A 19,240-nucleotide genomic window follows, 5' to 3' on the forward strand; every position below is an offset into this window, starting at 1 on the left:
TGAAAAAGTTATATTTGGACTGTCCAGTTGCAAATAAAATGAAACTCTTTTTTTAAAGTTCGTTAGACCTTTTCATATTTCTTTTCCTAATGGCATTGTTGTAGGGCAGAGATCAGCCGGTGTGGGATTGCTAATGAAGTGATGTTCTAGCATGCTATGTGTATTTTCTCAGCAAAGGGGTACTGAGGGCTAAAACACTTACGCAGTCTACAGGAGAAGGAAGTAGTAGGGCCCGATGACTGGAAGCTGAACCGAACAAATGACAGTTAGAAATAAGGCCGATCGTGTGAGATGAAAATACTTAACCTCTGGAGCTAGGAACTAATAACCTCTTCACCATCACTTGATATCTTCAGATCAGGATGGGATGCCTTTCTGAGGGCGATGCATTAGTCTTGCATAGGTTATTAATTTCAATGCAGAGACAAGTGGATGCTGGTCAGTGGTGCCTGTTTGGTGGAGAGTGAGGTTAGATGCAGGCTTCTGGTCTCTGGCATTGTGACTGTACAGCCTATGCATTCCCTCCTTCTATTGCAGCTGAATTTCAAACTGGAGCCTTCATGCTGAATCCCCTTTTTTTCTTTTCTTTTTGCCCACTGCCCCCAGGCTGTTTCTAGGAATTTGTGGGCTGGATATGTTGTTTCTGTTACATTCTTCAACCTCTAACTGACTTTAGATTTCTTGATGGGTGATTATTTTTTTTTCCATCTGACTTTTTTTGGCTTCCCCTCTTTCTTCCCCTGTGGCTGCATGAAGAGGGGAAGGGACCAAGATGCCATATGACTACTCACTGCCAACTTGGGTGTGCAGCAGTGGCAGGGAGGAAGGACGCTCCTGAGAGAGGCACTGCTTTCTGAGCAGTGTCTCGTTGATCCTGAGCAGTGCCTGCCAGCCTGCTGTGGCATGGAGAAAGGGTGTTTCTTTCTGAAAACTCTGCCACGGCACAGAGCTCAGACCTAGCTGTGTAGGGGCAGTGTCCGCCTACCTGCAAGAGCACAAAGACTGGATCTCTCTGGCCTGCTTTCTGCATTGCTGCTGTTCCCTTCTGATCCAGTCCAGGGCTGTCGTCAGGGTTTTATTACTCTCTCACCCAGCGGGTATGTGCAGGCACTGTGCTGAGCTGCATTGTCCTTTGAAAAGGAGAGTACAAAGGAGGTTTAACACAGGACTAATGCAGCTCTCCTGTTGCCTAGACAAAGTGTAAAAATGGATCCAAGTTAAATGGGTTTTCATTTGTTTTCTTTGCAGCTCCCCGGGGAAAGCGAGGCTGGAAAACCTTTTATGCTGTGCTGAAGGGAACGGTCCTGTACTTGCAGAAGGTAGGGGAAATCACTGTCTTTTGGAAGCTAATTAAAGAAGGATAAAGAAGCAGGGATCCTCTCTGCTCTCACAGCCCACCTCTGGGCTCCTTTTCCTCTGACACACAGTGTAGCTGCTCTCTCTCCCCGTCCCCCCATTCAGGCATGAATCCTTTCATTGACACCCTCCCCCTTTTCACACTTTCAAGTTCAGTTCCATTGTCCCCATCTGCATGTGCACCCTATCAATTCCAGTTTATATCATTGCTGAAAAACTAGCCAGCTTCACCAGCAAAGACAGCATCATCTCTGTGTCTTGCCACATTCTTCTAGGCTGCTTTTAACAATGCATTTCATACATATGATTTCCCCTCCTGTAAGGCTGTCCTCCTTTCCCATCTCATAGTATACTTGTCTGCAATGACTGCAAGACCAGCTGCAAAATGATTGCAAGGCAGCTTGGCCTTGGTAGGAATCTGCAGCTTCTGCTCCATAGCAAAATTAAAGGATAAAAGCATACTTTCCCCGCTCCCCCCAAAGCAAGATGAGACACTGATTTCTAACAAACTGTGCTCCCTGACAGCAAGAATTCTAAAAAAAAAAAAAGTCAGCTGAAATCCTTCGAGTCTTTTGGCACAAGCTTAAATACGTTATAGTACAGCTTTAACTATTGTCTTGTAATGTGAAATGCAACATATGAGTAAGAACTGTCAGAATCAAATAAATGGCAGCAGCTAAGTAGATTGTTAAGGCTTTTTGCCCCCCAGCATAGGTGAAATATTCATTAAATGGGTCGTGTTTGTCCAGACTGCCCTGTATTGTAGAAGTATGCTCCTTTGAAAGCCTTTTTACGTTTCCACAATGTTTTGCAACTATCAGGAGCACAAGTTCAAGTGCATACTGCTGTTTCCTTATCCCCTGCTGTGGCTTTCTGAAGTTGTTGGCTTCATTGAATCCGACCTGGATAATCTCTTAGAAGGGAGTCATTTGGATCAAATTCTTAAAGCATGAGGTTTACAAGGTGGATGTTCTGGGTGCAGCACCTTTTTGAGAGGGCTGAAATCCTGAAACAGACGGAACAGTCTGCAGTCAGGAGGGAAGATTTGGGCTGAAAGTTGGATGTTACATGCTCAAAGCCGGTGCAAGAGACTAGAACCAAGTCTGCTGAATCTCAGCTGAGCCTTCCATCTGGTCTTCTTGCTGGCAGCAGGTTCACATTTTACCAAAGTGGCCTTCATGGCGGGTTTGTACTTGCTGTTTCCTGGGTGAAATGGAGTCACTTGCTTTGATTCTGTGAAATAAGTCATCTTTAGTGTTCTCCTGAAAAGACTGCATGGTTCCCTAAGAAGTCTCATTGTCCACAACATGCTAATTAATTTCTTATTTGATCTTTCAGGGAGAACTAATAGGCTTTCAAGGGGAAGAAATAGAGATGCTGTCTATTTTAGAGTCTTTAATACTCTTATGAGTATCACTGGCATATTAGTTTAAAACGCTTTCTGTTTCACAAAATGTAGAGATGCTAATGTAGCATGCAAATTTTCTACAGAATGTTGCTCTCCCCAGTCTTGCCCTTCATCCTTTGGAGAGCAAAAGACTGCATCTTTGCAGAATGAAATGCATTGCTGGAGTTATTGGTCTTATTTGTTTGTTATTTGTGTCTTGCACTTGTCACAGCATTTGAATTCAGCAATTACAGGGTGGTTACTCCACGAAGCTGCGCTCTCCCACTTGGTCCTGATGATGCTTACACTGAAGCCATCTTACTGTAGCACGGTGACAAGCAAGTCTTTTGCTTTAGTGGCGTAAAAGCTTGACAGAGGGTGCTGATGGGAAGTGACTCATTCCCAGAGTAATGGGGCAGCTGTGAGCCTCCCCAGGGTGCCTCTGGTCCCTGCTCAGCCACAGTACCTCAGGCCGCAGCTGTGAAACATTGTCTGACTTCTCTTCACTCAACAAGGTCCAGCCGGGCTTTGCTTCAGCCCTGAAATAAACTTTGCTCTATTAGGGATGTGGTATTGCAGAAGTTAAGGGTGCCAGCATTTTAAAATGCACAGCTAGACCAAGCTGGTCTAGTAAAAGTTGCTGAGCTGTTGTTTGCTTTTGCAATATACCAGGAAACTGAAATTATCCTAATTTCAGGAAGTCCAGGAGCATTTTAGAACAGCTTGATTTCTTTGCAGAAATGCATAGCTCTGGCAGTAGTCATGGGCAAAGGATTCCTTGGCTCTGTTTGCCTTGTCTCCTGATTATGGAGTGCTGTAGGACAGGGTGCAGTCACATACGCACACATTTTCTCTGTTTTTCTCACTGTCTGTTTGTAAACCTACCTGAGTGCGTTCTTGTGCAACCTGCTGTAGGTGAACCTACTTTCGCAGGGAGGTTGGACTAGATGATCTCCAAAGGTCCTTTCCAACCCCTGTCATCCTGAGCTTCTGTGTATTTTATCTATGTATTTGTGCAGGTAACATCTATGATGATGCTTTGATTGCACTGAGTGCTATTTGAGCAGGGAAGAGAGAAATCTCACTGTTCTAGGTACTGTATACACACAAACACATGTACAAACCTCTGCACGATTACTTTCAGTGTTTATCTGTAACTCAGCTGTTACTGCCCAAGATACCACTGTAGTATAAATATTAATTGTTTGTAGCAGCTGTGATTCCCACAGTGGGCACCCAATTCTACTGTCATCCTGTTTGCATACCAGTCCAGTTCTCCTTGTTTTGATGTCAAAATCCATGAGAGTGGTTTGTAAATAATGGTCACTTGAGATTTACTGGGGAGTTTATCTGGGCAGTCTTGGCTCTGTGCCCACATTTTTTTCCCCATTGGAACTGTTCCATGCTAATTCCTGTGATGCATATTGTTTTATTTTAAAATTAGTGATTTAAGAGAGATGGTTCCTGAATTAGTGAGCACAGAGGCCAGTGGAGGGGCTCTGTGGAAGCGTTCACAATTAGCCAACTAAACATGTCTGCACAGTATTATATAAAATGAGAGGTTTGACATGTTTGGGATGTTGGCTGTGTCTCTGGGCATCCTCAGGCCAAGGTTAATTTCCTGCCCTCTGTTCATAGCAAGAGGAAATTGCAAAGTAGGAGCTTGACAGAATGTCTGTTCACTAGACTGACGTGGGATGTGAGGTGCGTACAGAAGAGGGTTTATAAGGAGAGGACGTAAGGCTGACCTCACTTTCTTGCTAGAAATTGCTTCTGGGAAAGCAGTGCAGCACGTGGACCTTTGTGTTTTGTTTGGACTCTTCTGTGAGGTTTGCAACATATTCGCTCTTTGATGTGGCACTTTTTAATCTTGTGGGCTTTCAGATATTTTTATATAATTTTTCTCAAATGTGTTTCCTCTATTAAAATAGAAGAAAATAGAGAGGCAGGCCAGAATGATGTAAGGTGTTTGATGACAAGACTTTCTGAAAGAGAATTTTGCAGCCGTCACATGCAACTGAGCAGAGATAGCCACCCACGGTACATTGGCTGATAAAAAGCCAAATGCCATACTCTGGTCTATCAAAAACGGATTTAGAAACACGCTGACTCCAGGTCAGCAGGATGTGGGAAAGTCATTCTCCAGGAGTCTGAGAAAGATGAATTCAGCATGTCAGTGCGTTGTGTGCAGCACTCACGTCAACCTTCAGTTGATAGAGAGGTCACAGTTCCTTTCTGGCTTCTGATGTATTTCTTGCCACTGTCTTGGTCTAACTTTAGTGAGCTGTCTTCCATTTCAGCTCAGCCTCCATGCCGACACCAGCACATCGCAGCACGTGCTGTCCTTGATAGAATAGGAGATATGGATGTTCCTGTTCCCCTAGCATTCCCTGCCAGTTGAAAAGAGCTGGAGGCTGTAGAGAAGGAATTTTGACAGCACATTCACATGCTTCCAGCTTTCTCTGAGGCTGGCCAACTATGTGGAGACATTTCCGGTATGCTGATTGGTGCCTTTGGAGAAACTGGCAGAGCCCCAGCTGTCAAGGTAGATCAGCCAGCTGATCCGGTGGGATTAGCAAGGATTATAATGAATGCTGTCTGTTAGGACGTGTTACCAGCCAGGACTGCTTCTGTTACTGCCCAAATGTGGAGTTCTTCTGGAACAGGTTTAGACACCAGGGCAGGTTGTGGACATTGCGTGCATCTCACAGAGGAAGCTGGGAGGCAACAGGCAAGGCTATAGCTGACACTATCTCTGGGCAGTAACTTGAGGAAAGCCAGAATATCATGTGTCTGAGTTCTTTAAGTTCATTTCCTGGACCTGAAGTTTTCTCCGTCTCCCTGGACAGTGGAGACAGTCATTCTTCCCCAAACTTGGACAAAATAAATCAGTTTTTGAACCTATGAAGGAAGGGGCTTGACCTGGGGGTTTGCGTCCTCCATCTGCAAGATGGGGCTGGGCCAGACGTTCGACAGCCTCCTCTAGTACTCATCCTTCAGCTAGGGACTTTGCCAGATCTGTCTGGAAGAAGGTTTAGAGAGTGCTCTACGTGGGAGTAGGCAAAGTCCATGATGATATGGAGATCCCTCCAAAGCTTGCTGGGACTAAAGCTATAAGAGAGAAGAGACATTTGGTTTCCAGACCTTAAAAACCCCTTATGTCACAGCTGTTTAGGTTGAAGGCATCTGTGCAGCAGTGCTCTGCCCTTCTGCTAGGCCTGTCAGATCTGTGGTGGGTTGTGCCCTTGTCTGGCCCCAAGTGGAGGTGATGGCTGCAACAATATTGCTGGTTAGCTGCATCTCCTCTGGTGAAGTGTCTCAGCAGCAGCAAGTTCTGGGCCGGCACTAGCTGGCCCTCAGTGAGGAAAGATGAGATGTGGCAGAGGAGCAGGATGTTTTGTCCTCCATTCTGGTAGGTGGTCACCACAGCTGGTGACTCCCCATCCATTGAAACTCATCCTGGAGAGCCCCGACCAGACCCAGCCTGGCTGAGAGCCCAGATGCCTTTGGCAGCGGTGTAGTTGCCTCTGGCTGCAGCCCTGGTCTGTGTGCTGCCAGGTAAGCCCTGTAAACCAATTCAAGCACTTTAACCAGCTCTTCTCTGGAGTGGGTGCCTCTCTGGGTATTTAAGCTAATGCTGTCCTGCACTCTGTTGCCTACTGAACCCCATCTTGTAACTCTTGTGTTCAAGCAGAGGGATTAATAGGTATCATGCCTGCAGGGAATTATTCCTCTGTTTTGCAACCATCATGTCCCCTCCCTTGGTGGGTGTTTCAGATAAGACTGGTTTCTATGATGTCCTAAGGGGGACAAATGGAGTCAACTTTGGCCTCCCCTTCAGAAACTTTGCGTATGCAGCATTGCTGGCAAGTGACTTTTCCTTGAAGAAGCTCCTGGCTTTCCCAAGCCATTTATAGTCAGATGGGCTTTAAACTGAACTCGTCACTGCACCATGATTGTGCCCTCATCCAGCTTCTGTCACTCAGGACATCACAGACAACTTCCAGGCTGAAGCTTGCAACACAGAGGAGTTTGACTCCTTGCTTTTGTCATTTGGTGTTAGGAGTGGTACTGTTGTTGTGTCAAAAACCTGGATGGTCCTGTGCTTGCCATTTTCAAACCCTGAGCAGAGAGATTTAAAGGAGGTTGCTACGTCTGCTTTCTGGAGGCTGATAAGGAGGCTTCTCCACTGTGTGACCTCCTGGCTAGGAGGACATACAAAGGTAGTTGTTTGAGAAAAGTAAAAATTGAGCAGTGGAGGCTGAGAACCCAAGGAGGAACCAGCAGGTGAGCAGTGGAGGTGGGGAACTGGCCATGAAGGTTTCCTGAAATGAAGAGAAATATTCCACAGCTCTTGCGATCTTCAAATATTCCCCGTTTATCCCTTTTCCTGTCAAGCAGCTAGTGGAACTAATTCTGTCCCTTGCAAAGAGATCAAAAAAAAAAGAAAGAAAGAGAAAGGAAGTGATGTTAAAGGTAGTGGAAACTGCAAGTGCTCAAGTCAGGTTGCCTTCAGTTCATATACTTTAATACTATTCATGACTATGCAATAAGGTTTTTCCCTAGGTTAAGGAAAACGGAGTAGCACATGGAGAAATAAGATGCCGTTTTTCCCCTGTTAACTCCTACAGGATGAATATAAGCCAGAAAAGGCTTTGTCAGAGGAAGATCTGAAGAATGCAGTTAGCGTGCATCATGCGCTGGCATCCAAGGCAACAGACTATGAGAAGAAACCAAATGTCCTCAAGCTTAAAACAGCAGATTGGAGGGTCCTGCTTTTCCAAGCCCAGTAAGTGCTTTCTGATTTGTGCCAATCGTTGAGGAAAGAAAGCAGTGCTGAAGGAGGGGTAAATTCATGCCTGGACAGGTTAAAGCAGAGGCTTAAGAGGTTCGATCTGTTTATTTGATCAGAAATAAGATTAAGTAGTGATTTGATTAAAGTGCACAAGTAGTTCATGAGAAAGAAACATCAGGTTTTAAGAGGCTTTTTAGTCTAGCTGAGAAAGGCATAACAAGATGCAGCAGCTGGAAGCTGAAGCCACAGGAAATTCAATTTGGAAACAAGGCACAAACTTTTAACAGTCAGGGTGATTAATCATTGAAACAAATGACCAAAGGCAGTCTTGGATTGTCTGTCTCCTGATGTCATCAGGTCCTAGCCGGATGTCTTTCTAGAAGATATGCTTTGGTCAGAAATAAAGTTAGTACTTAATACAAGAATAATTTGATTAAGTTCTTCAGGCTGTGATATCCAGACAGAACAGATGACCTGCCTTTTGCTTCTGACATTAAAAACCTGTGCATCTGTCTTCTGCATGAGCCCTTTTCTACTGAGATTTGTGTGAAACCTCCTAGAGATCTGTGGTGTCCAGCACAGCTGAGCCTGTGGGATATATGTCTGAATCAGGGCATTGGTTAGCTCTGTTGCCTGTGTCATTTGGATTGGATTAGGAAAAGATGCATACTAGGGTGAATTGTGGACCTAATCACGAGCCAACCTGTGACTGAGATACCTGACACTTGCAAAGATAGACCAGAAGACTGAGCAGACTCTAAGACTTGTCCAGTTCTGCTTATTCTTGCTTTTAGAATGTTTTGAAGGGGTGGGAAAGAGGTAGAGGAGGCTGAGTCAACAGGTGCTTAATACATGTTTCTTCCCCAGGAGCCAAGAAGAAATGCAGACCTGGATCAACAAGATTAACTGTGTGGCTGCTGTCTTCTCTGCACCACCATTTCCAGCAGCAATTGGCTCTCAGAAGAAGTTCAGTCGCCCGCTTCTGCCAGCCACCACAACAAAGCTATCTCAGGTGAGCTGTTTTTATATAGAGGGTGGGTGATGGTGATTTCTCTGGCTGGCTGGAGACTGGATGGTGGTCCTGGGCATTTTTCTGTGGCTGTAGCCACTAGCATTCCTAGGAGGTAGAGGCTTGCATGGTAAATCTCTGCTTGTTTCCTGATGCAAGATTTGAAGTGGGGGGAGAGAACGAACAGACTTGAATATAATTGTTTTAGATTTTTGAAGAAAAGAAACAACCACCACTGTTCCTAGTACCAGATACAGAATTTTCATCCCACAGTTAAGGCTCTGCAGAGCACATTTCAAATACTGTCTGACTGGTGTTTTTTTTGAATTTGAGTGTTTATTGCCACTCATTTCAGAAGAAGTGGGCATACTTCTGGTCTTTGGTTTATTGGGGTGATAAAAGGTGAAAGCTGATGCATCAGGCAAGCATCAGTTATATTTCTTCCGCAATATTTTTCCATACTCCAGCCCTTATCAGCTCAGGGATTTCCTGTTTAATGTATTTTTATAAACTGCCTCTTATATAAAAATCTTTGGTCTCCCCTTGTGATCACATAAGCTTTTAGCTTCCACAACATCCTGTGGCAGGGAGTTTCACAGCTCTGCTACTTCTTGCATGAAAAAACACCTGCTTCTGCTTGTTTCAGACTGGCTGGGTCTGATGCTTGCGCCCATATCTCTGTGTACTTTGGGAGCTATGATGCATGCCTGCAATTCCTCCTGCACTGGCAGGAACACGATGTTGATCAGGTTGACAGAGTGGCACAGGTGATGGATCCCAATCCTAGGTGTATACTTTACGAGGTACCTCCTGTGGATTTTAAAGTCATCTGCCCATGTTGGATTGCTTCTTCAATGCATTTTTTTTTGCCATCTCCATAGCTTAGCAACGCTCCTTAGAAACCACTATCTCATAATCTGCATTTCTCTAAGGGGGTGGGTTTTTTATGTTTCCCCTGCTTTTTCCCTCTACGTGGCAGTAGCCTTTCTTCTTAGAATGTGGTGACCGACTTTCCATCTTCTATTCTGGGTTAAAGTTTAAAACATGCCTCATACAGAATAATACTAACTTGTCTCATCCTTATGGTTTTACCTTTTGCTAATGCATACCTTTTTTTAAATACTATATGGGGCTTCAGTAATTTACTCCCAGTCACCAAAAAAAAGCTTTTTTACTCATCGTTGTTCTGTGTGATTGTTCCATTTAGCATGTTGTTTTCTAGTCTCATTGTTTCTGTTTAATCTGGAAAGGAAAAAAATAGAACAGAGCCCTGTGAAGGGTAGACGTGAGAAATGGAAAAAGATAAGCTGTTTTAGCTAAAGGCAGAAGAATGTTAAGTGTTCAAAGCAGATAAATTCAAAGGCAAGCAGAAACATGTCTGCTTTTATCTGTCAGTGTGGAAAAGCTGCCAGCAGGCTGCTTCTCATTTGGCGGACAAAAAAAAAAATGACTTGTCAAATCTCTGTGGTTGCTGTTCAGGATTTTGTGGGCTGAATCACGATGGACAATACTTCTTCAAAGGGCCTGTTCCTGGTCAGGCAGAAGTTGGGATGCAGTGAGAACCTAACATGGGCGATGAAGAAAGGTTGGACATGACAGGTTGCGCAAGATTATTGTACCAGCTGTGCTTTCAAAAGGAGATTGGTATCTGATCTTGGTTAGTCCAACCAAAGAGCAATGTAACAAAGCTATATATAAAGGAACAACCAGTCTAGAAAAGATCTACTAGGGTTTTTTTCCCCCCTTTTCTGTGCATGCACACAGAAAAGCTCCAAAAGGCTGCTGGCCTGGAAATTACAGGTGCCAAATTAATAGCTGCTTGAAGACCTCCTGTCATCAGGCTGTAGAAGTCACTGCAACAGGATGTCACTGGGACCAGGGATTCAGCACAACGTAAAGAGTGGTTGGGCACTAATAGAGAGATCAACAGATCCAGGTTAGTTACTAACAGCAACAAGAATTTTTGGCAGCCAATAGCAAGTGGTTTGAGCCCTATCATGTATAGGCAGAGGCAAGTTATCCCACATGTTTCTTTCTTCAGTTCTCTTGCAAAAGAGTTAAAACACAAGATTAGCTGGGGCTCAATTACCATCCTCTGTAGAAGTTTCCCCCTTTCTGCTCTTTTCCGCAACTCCAGCTTAGTGAGCTGAGAGGCTCAGTCCCTGATGCGACCCCCAGTGCAGTGCAGGCATGTCCAAGCTAGGCTTGAAGCTGTGAGCTGTGCAGCCGCACCATTGGGGGACAACTAGTGGCAACTGCCCCCTCATCTGAGGCTAGGTACATACGTGAGAGCTGAGGTGGGTACTACCTGCTGTTACGACTCTGGTTAAGTCACTAAGATCTGCATAATCATATTTTTGAGTTACCTAATTCAAACATAATTTCAGATGCAAGCCTAGAAATGGCCAGAAGGCCATGCTGCAGGAGCTGGAAACCTTCTGAGCTGAGGGAAGGTTAGCTGACAGATGGACTGGAGGAAGTGAGAGGGCCTGGGATTATGATAAAGGAAATTGCCTAGAAAGGGGGATTAGCAGGTCCTCACTTTCTCCAACTGCACAGTGGGATAAAAGCAGCCCTTCCTCTTCTGGATGCATTGTATTGTTCTAAACAAACGGAAACCGCAGAGCAGAGAGTGATTGGTAGTGCATAAAGGCAGGAAGGGCCCCAACTCCATGTCAGGGTTCCTGACATGGAACTACTTTTACATTGCAAAGACCTGGGGGAGGGTCTTTGCCTGTCTCATTCTGCACTTGGTCTGACTGCATATACAACAGCCTTAATTAATTTGCCAAAAAATGTATTAGAGCAGAAGTGTCATGTTGTCAGTAATGCTCTGCAGCAAGCTGCTTCCGTTGCTCTCAGCAAGGCAACGGATGACAGGTTTGCCATCCTTTCCAGTGGCATCTGTTAGCTGCTGAGTTTTTCTGCAAACTTGGCCACTTTGCTTGGGTGCCTTTGAGAGAGCTGTTGGGGACAGAGCTCTGGGATAACAGACCTTGTCAATTTAATTAAAATTAGTTAAAGGAATGAAAGAGAGAATGAGAAAGAAAAAGAAACTATTTGGTATTATTGTGCAGGCGTCTCTCTATTTTCCTTTGCTTATCGAATATTTTAGATTGTTACTTAAGCGCGTAATGTGTTTTTGAAGGATGAACAGCTGAAATCCCATGAAGCTAAGCTGAAGCAGATTTCCACTGAACTTGCTGAACATCGCTCCTATCCTCCTGACAAGAAGCTCAAAGGCAAGGAGGTAGATGATTACAAACTGAAGGACCACTATCTGGAGTTTGAGGTATGTATGAGAAACATTATTACCTTTAATTTTTAGGTGTGAGTGGTGCAGCTGGTGTTATACTTGGGGTACAGTCCTAAAGTTCTGCATTTTTCACCTTATTTCACCAAGGAGTATGTTCTTTTTAGACAGATATGGCACAGCAATCCCGGAAGCTGGGATGTGACTTCTCTTTCTGACAAGGACTTTGTGAGACCTTAGCCATGACTTTAGCTCCTCATCCATTAAATGGAGGATAAAAATGTGACCCTCTGTCCTTGTCTGATGTATCTATTTGAAGACATGACAAGGTCTTCAGGAAGGGACTGTCTCGTTTTGTAAGACTGTGTTGCTTAGTGTGTTGGCTCCTCAGTCTTTACTGAATGACTGCATTATGCATTATTGCAGATCATGATAATTGTCTTCCATTGGTATGTTCCAAAGGAACTGCTCTTCTAAAATTATTGTCATAGGCAATCGGAGCCATTTTTGTTGTGTACCAGTGAGCTAGATGTCAGGATGAGCAGGAAAAGGATAGAATTAAAGATCACGGGATTGAGTGATGCAATTTAGGCAGCTGCATTAGGAGATTGTTCTGAGTATCTGACAGCAGCTTTTATCCATTGTGGTGTCTGCCACATTTTAGGACTATGTGGGAGGAGGTCAGCAACCCAGCAGATACCTGGTATTTTTCATGGCTGCACCTTTGAGCTTTTTTGCCCAGAACTACGAGTCAATGTTGCCTTGGGTCTGAAAGGACCCTGCTTTAGATAGGCACTGCCTGGCAAGGAAAATCTGTAGTCTGAAGAAGAGAAGAAGCAGATAAAAGTCAGACAGACCACCTGAGGAGATGCTGGAGACAACACAAGCCTCCCGAACTGAAGTATGCTTCCCTCCATGTGTTATATGAGTTTCTTTTGGAGGAGCTCTTTTTACTCCTGGGCTTGACTGGTTGCATACTTATTCTTTTGTAGAGGGTTGTAACCACTGTGTTGTGTTGACTTTGCTGTAGCTCTAGGCTGCATTATGTACAGTGAGTTTGAGATGTTTTGCATAGATGTTTTGCTACTGTTTTGTATAGGGACACAGTTGGCCAGTTTGTTCTTCCACATCCCACGTACCTGAAATCATCTGACCACCAATCAGATGAGGAAGTGGTGGACAGGGCTGCCAAGGAAAGGGTACACAATGATGTGAACAGGAGAGACTACATAATCAATAAAACAGGGGTGAAGTGAGGTGATGGGATAGCTCACATGACTGGAGTGCTGCCATGAATAGATTCAGGCTTTTTAGAAAGGACAGAGCAGGATGGCAAGAAGGGGGACACACCGTTTATGTGAGTAGCAGGCATACATCAAACTTTGCCTAAGGAAGGGTGATGAGCCAGCTAAGAGCTTATGAGTCAGGATTGGCAGGCACACCAAGATGGGTGTCATTGTGGTGGCCGTCTGCTAGGCCTTTTTCAAAAAACTGGAACAAACCTTGTGTTTGCAAGCCGTGGTCCTGTTGGGCAACTTCAGCCACACCTATATCTGCCAGAAGGACAACACAGCAGGGCACAAGCAGTCCAGGATGTTTCTGGAGTGCATTGACAACAGCTTCCTAAAACGAGTGACTGAGGAGCAGACAAGCAGAGGAACTTTGCTGGACCTCTCACTTATAAACTAGGAAGAACTGGTTGGGGATATGATGGTCAGGGTAACCATGGCAGCAGTGACCATGAGGTGTTGGACTTCATGATCCTGAAGGGAGGGACCTAAGTAAAAAGTAGGATCACAACCCTGGATGTCAGGAGAGCTGACTTGGGCCTGTTCAGAGAACTGCTTGAAAGATTCACGTTAGATATGGCCCTCAGGGGGAAGAAGGCTTTGGGAGAGATGGTCACTTTTCAAGGATCACCTCCTTTAAGCACGGGAATGGTTCACCCTGACAAGCAAGTAACCAAACAAAAATGGCTGAAGGCCTTCATGGATGAACATGTCGCTCCTGGCAAAACTCCACCTTAGAAACGAAGTGTATAGGAGGTGGAAGCAGTGGCAGGTGACACAGGAGGAATAGAGGTACTGCCCAAGCATATAGGATTGCATTTAGGAAATCCAAAGCCTATGTGGAGTTGAATCTGGCAAAAGATGTGAAGAGCAAGAAGAAAGGTTTTTACAGGTATGTTAACAGCAGGACAGCTAGGGAAAAATATGGGCCCGAGTTGGGGTCCCATTATGGGGCTTGGGACCTGGTCACAAAGAACCAGGGAAAGGCCAGGGTACTCATTGTCTTCTTTGTCTGGGTCTCTACTGGTAAGATCGGCCTTCAGCAGTCTCAAATACATAAACCCAGTGGGAAAATCTGGAGTGAGGAAGACTTACCCTTGGTGAAAGATGAGAAGTTAGGGAATGTTTAAACTGAACATACGCAAGTCCATGGGATCTGATGTGATGCATCTGTGGGTGCTGAGGGAGCTGGATGATGTCATTGCAAGGCCACTCTCAATTACCTTTGAAAGGTCATGGTGATCAGGGGAGGTTCCTGAGGACTGGAGGAATGCAAATATCGTTCCTGTCTTCAGGAAAGGCAAGGAGGAAGGTCCAGGGAACTACAGGCTGGTCAGCTGCTTCTCTATCCATGGTAAGGAACAAATTCTCCTGGAAATCACTTCTGAACACATTAAAGACAATAAGGTGATTATGAGTAATCAGCATGGCCTTATGAAGGGGAAATCATGCCTGACCAATGTGATAGCCTTTTACAATGAGATGTCTGGTGTGATGGATGAGGGGAGAGCTGTGGATGTTGCTTATTTTTGACTTTAACAAGGATTTTGGCAGTCTGCTCTAACATCCTTGTAAACAAGCTGATGAAGTGTGGACTAGGAAATCGACAGTAAGGTCGTTTGGAAACTGGCTGAACAATCGAGATCAAAGTGTTGTGATCAATGATACAATGTCAGTTTTGAACACAGCACTTGGATGTACAGAGCAAACGGCACACACTCTGTAGGGGTCTTGTGCTTTGGGTACTTGACACAAAGTTTATTTTCTGTCAGTTCTAGAAGCATGATGAGTTGGGATGAAATGTAGGCCAGCGTGTTAGATGATTTTAGAAAGAATGATGGAGAAGGAGATCGTTGTGTTTTTTTTCTGTTTTCTATTAATTTTATCATGGCAGTCTTTATGGAAATATTCCTCAGGTACCTCAGTACAAAGCAGAACAGTACAGCCCAGGAAACGAAAGATATCTTCTTCCCTAGTGAGGGCCTTGAACAGGAATTGAACTGTGCAGTTCAGATATGTGATCAGCACTGCAGCAACGCCTGTCTAGGCAGGCAAGTGGTGGCACCAACTTCAGCTGTGTACAAGAGATAGAAGGTGCTGCTGTCACAGTCTGTGTTTAACTATCAATAGCTTTTTTTTTTTTTTTTTTAAAAAAAAGATGGTCTATATGAAAATCCTGGAGGGAAACTTTCTCCCGGTTTTGGGGGTTCTTCACCTTCCCTTCAGAACAAAGTCCTGTTATAGTCAGGCAGGAGCTGGTGACAGACCTTGCTGCATAGGGTCAAAGCAAAAGGGAAGGAGTCAGGTGAGGCAGTATTTTGTACTTAGTTCTTTCAGGCTGAGATCGCAGAACAGACCTTGCATCTGTGTACAAAGGGCCATGCTGATACATCTCCAGAAGTACACCAAAAGGGCCTGCAAGTCCCAGAGGAAGCACTATAGTCCCATTAGGAAAGAAGAAGCCAGGTTCCTTTTCTTTAGGCCCTTGTAATCCCTTTTTGTTCACTCACCAGTGTTCTCTTCATTCTTGCCCCTGATGAAAGACAAGTGAGATGATGTTTACTTCTGAGGGGACGAGAACCAGGAGGTGCCTGGTGCTTGTTCAGGGATGCAGCTGGGAGTGTTTCTTCTTGCTGGTGTCCTTGCTTGTAGACACCAAGGAAGGAACTTTTCCTCTTTGCTTGCTGAGGAAGTACTGCTCCGGATGATGGTTGTTCATTGCAGCAAATTTATGGTTTGAGAGAGATCTTTTGAGTGCTGTCAGGTGAGAGGTGAAGCCAAAAATTTGATGGGTGGCTATCTTATCTCCTTTTTATTATGTGCATTTAGCCGTCAGAGATAATGTTGCAGAAGCTTTTGAATGGTTTTAACTTGTGGTTTTACTTTCTTGACAGAATTTTCCAGATTGATTTCTTTTAAGGAAAAATTTCCACCAGCTTTAATACCTAGCTTCAAATGTCAGCTCACTAAACCAGCAAGTTTGTTGCAGCTGAAATCAAAATAGAAAGTTCCAAATGCATTGCTTGATTGCAATAGAAATCATGGGCTTACAGAGTCCAGGGCAAAATTGCCATTGGCAGGCATGTAGGGCAAAAACTGGTCCTGTATTTCCATACTGCTTGCTTGGTGACCCTGGTAGTGTTTACTGGACCAATAAAAAGCAGAAGTCCATATGGCAGTAAAGTCCCTCTCCCCTTGATGAATATTATGCTGATCTCAGGCTTAGAACACTGGCTTGCCTTCTCTTTTGCAGAGGTGTCCCGTTTGTTGTGTGATGAATCATTCATCAGCCTGGTGTATTCTGCATCATCATCAGGGTTCTGCTTGCTGTTTCTCCATTTCCTTTTTTTACTGAAGGACACATCTTACCTGCTTCATGTATTTGTCTGTAGCATTGTGGAGCTGGAGCTCCAGATATAGAATTGATAAGAATGCTTTTTTTATTTAATTTTTAGATGGATTCTTTTATGATCCTCCTCTCTGAGGTTTTATTTATTCAAAGGACTCTTTGGAAACCCAGTCACGTTCTCTCCTTTTTTTCCTTTATATTCCACTCTTCAAAGCAGTTACCAAGCTTTTTGACTTCCTGCCCTTGGCTAAGTGTTACTACCAGAACTTTATTATTTTATTATAAACTGGAAGAATTTTTCAGGAACATAATAGTTTGGCAACTGTTTTGCCACTTTGAAATATAAATTAACAATCTGTATGGATGTTTATGTCCTCCTTTCCAGGCCCCCAGCCTACTGAGGTCACCTTAGTTACAATGCCTGCACCACATCTTTAGTGGGTATGTCAGGGGCAGGTTATTGAACAAATCTCGGGAGGTGGGTTGCTCTGTTCTCAGGACCTCCTGCCCCAGCTTCTGTTTTTGAGGCCCTGCAGGGATCTTCTGTTAATGTACTGTTATTTCGTTCGTTGCTGAGATGTTCTGTGCACAAAGATGTTATTGTGGCACACGGAGTGAAATCTTCCCATTGGAGAGGGACAGCTCCGCTCCAGACAAGGAACAGAAAAAGGGGGCATGGCACACAGCAAAGTGAACTTTTTCCAGTTGAAAAATACAAGTGTCTGGACAGAGAGCAACCTTCATCATTCACCATGAGTGGCCCAGTCAGGGCAACATGCTGTGCTGCTGTCATAGCCCTCTCATCTGCTCCTTTTTGTTAAGGTCTGGTCTTGGAGAGCATCCTCTCCTAGCTTCAGCAGTGGCCAAGCTGCTATAGTCTGAGCTTAGCAGGACCCTGCTTTGGTTTCTCTCCTGTGGGCTGAAGCAAGGAAAGCAGGACCTGCTGGCAGAAGGGGAGGGCTGCAGGGGAGAGCTGTAGCCAACAAGAGCAGGTTTTTTTGTGGTCCCTCAGTTTGCTGCACTTAATCTCCATGCCTTCGTGGGGCACGTAACATCTCAATATGTGTGAGCACAGAACATGGCTGAGCATGGCTAAGGTCAGTAAGCTCTTGCTTGGTGTTGTTACTTAGAAATCACCATCCACTCCAACTAGCTGGGAGCCACTGTTCAGCAGAGCACCAGGATTTATGCGCTGCAGAACTGAGCATCTCTAATTGCACAGCACTCCCGGGCTCAGCATGCCTGAAATCCTTTTTGTACAGTGTAATTTACATTAGCCACCATTGTTCATGTCCACATCAGGCACCATTGTTCGCATCCATATTAGGCTCCTGGCTTTCAAGGCCAACAGAAACCATTAAGTTACCCAGACAGTCTCTCAAGTGCTTCTGCAGAATTTCTTCCAGACTGATTCAGGCCTTTCTTTTCATTTCCAGAAAAATCGGTATGAGATTTACGTTGGCCTCCTGAAAGAAGGGGTGAAGGAGCTGCTGAGTGGAGGAGAGAATGATGCACCAGGACTGAAGAAATCCCACTCGAGTCCCTCGTTGAATCAGGAGTCTCCAGTTAGTGCCAAGGTGAAACGCAATGTCTCGGAGAGGAAGGACTACAGGCCAGAAACACCCAGCATTAAGCAGAAGGTCACTTAGGGTGGAAAAGACAACTAGGGGAACAGCCATGCAGCAAAGTACCGGTGGTCAAAATTTTTTCATTTAATAACCTGTCATTCACAAAAAATAAGTGCATCTGCCTGAATGGGGTGTTAGTGACATTTTCTATTGTATATTTTGCTGTTTCTGTGCAGATTGTGGGAGATGTCTTTGCTCCTGCTTTGCTTTGCTTTGTTAATTTGTCATTTAGCAATTGAAGCATCGGGACGTTTTTGTGTTGTTCTGTTTCTAAAGGAGCTGGGGGAGGGGTAGAGCGCTGTGACGTATATTCTGTCTCTTCCCCGTTTATCTCCTCCCATCGGCACGTGGCTTTCATCTCTCAAGTCACTTGTCACTTTATTTACGTGGTGGGTGGGAAGGTAACTGGACAAATGCTGCAGTGCTGTGAATGCGAGCTGTAGCTGTGAGAAAAGCTGTGCAAATGGGCAGCTGCAGAAGGCTGGCTAGAGCCTAGGGTACTGGGACCACTGGTTTCCTGACAATGCAGAGCATGTTGATACTGGTACTTAGCAGCAGGTGCTACAGTAAATAGTCACTGTTGCTTATCTTATTGCATTGACCCTGGACCCATGAGCGCAAAGGAATGAAACTTGGAAACCTCTGGCAATGCTGGGATGAGAGCATTGCAATAATTTGCTTCTTTCCAAGCAAAGAGTCTTCTCCTGAGTTAACAGGCTGCGGGGTATCCAAACCTGTGCTGTCTCTGTGGTCATGGAGATTAGGGATTACCCAGTTGGAATGAACCTGGGCTTTAAATTTATTTGCGGAGGAGGCTGCTGTAGATGTCAGCCATTAGCATTGTATTTTAAAGACAAAGGGCCTCTGTGTAGTTTTTAACTATACGCTCTCACTTAGCTGCTATATAGAGCCTTATGATATATTGTGCCCTGACGCTTGCCCTTCCAGGAGTTTCCTTGTTGGTGTGCACAGATAGGTGTTTGCAATTTCTCTGCTAGTGACAAAGCACTTTGCCTTTTCTCTTCAGGAAGGGATTCTCCTCATCTCTCCATTTTCCTGCTTTAGCTCACATACAGGTGGAAGAGGCTGGTGCAGACTGGAGGAGACAGACCTGTCCTTGTGGCAGGCCAGGGTTTGATGCTGTCCTGGCTACTCCATTGCCAGGAGGCCAGCA

At 44.8% G+C, this 19,240-nt stretch overlaps 1 protein-coding gene across 1 annotated transcript in view; it reads left to right on the forward strand.

Moving 5' to 3' along the window:
• The window catches only part of PSD3 (pleckstrin and Sec7 domain containing 3), a 104,185-nt gene extending 86,098 nt beyond the window's left edge, over positions 1-18,087 (forward strand). Inside the window, exons 12-16 of the mRNA XM_009887209.1 lie at positions 1,249-1,319; positions 7,375-7,532; positions 8,406-8,550; positions 11,696-11,839; positions 17,875-18,087. Coding sequence (XP_009885511.1) covers positions 1,249-1,319; positions 7,375-7,532; positions 8,406-8,550; positions 11,696-11,839; positions 17,875-18,087 — 731 coding nt within the window. The remainder of the gene's footprint in view (positions 1-1,248; positions 1,320-7,374; positions 7,533-8,405; positions 8,551-11,695; positions 11,840-17,874) is intronic.
• Positions 18,088-19,240: the final 1,153 nt, after the last annotated feature.

The sequence above is a fragment of the Charadrius vociferus genome, unplaced genomic scaffold (assembly GCF_000708025.1).
Source record: "Charadrius vociferus isolate BGI_N301 unplaced genomic scaffold, ASM70802v2 scaffold586, whole genome shotgun sequence".
Taxonomy (NCBI): Eukaryota; Metazoa; Chordata; class Aves; order Charadriiformes; family Charadriidae; genus Charadrius; species Charadrius vociferus.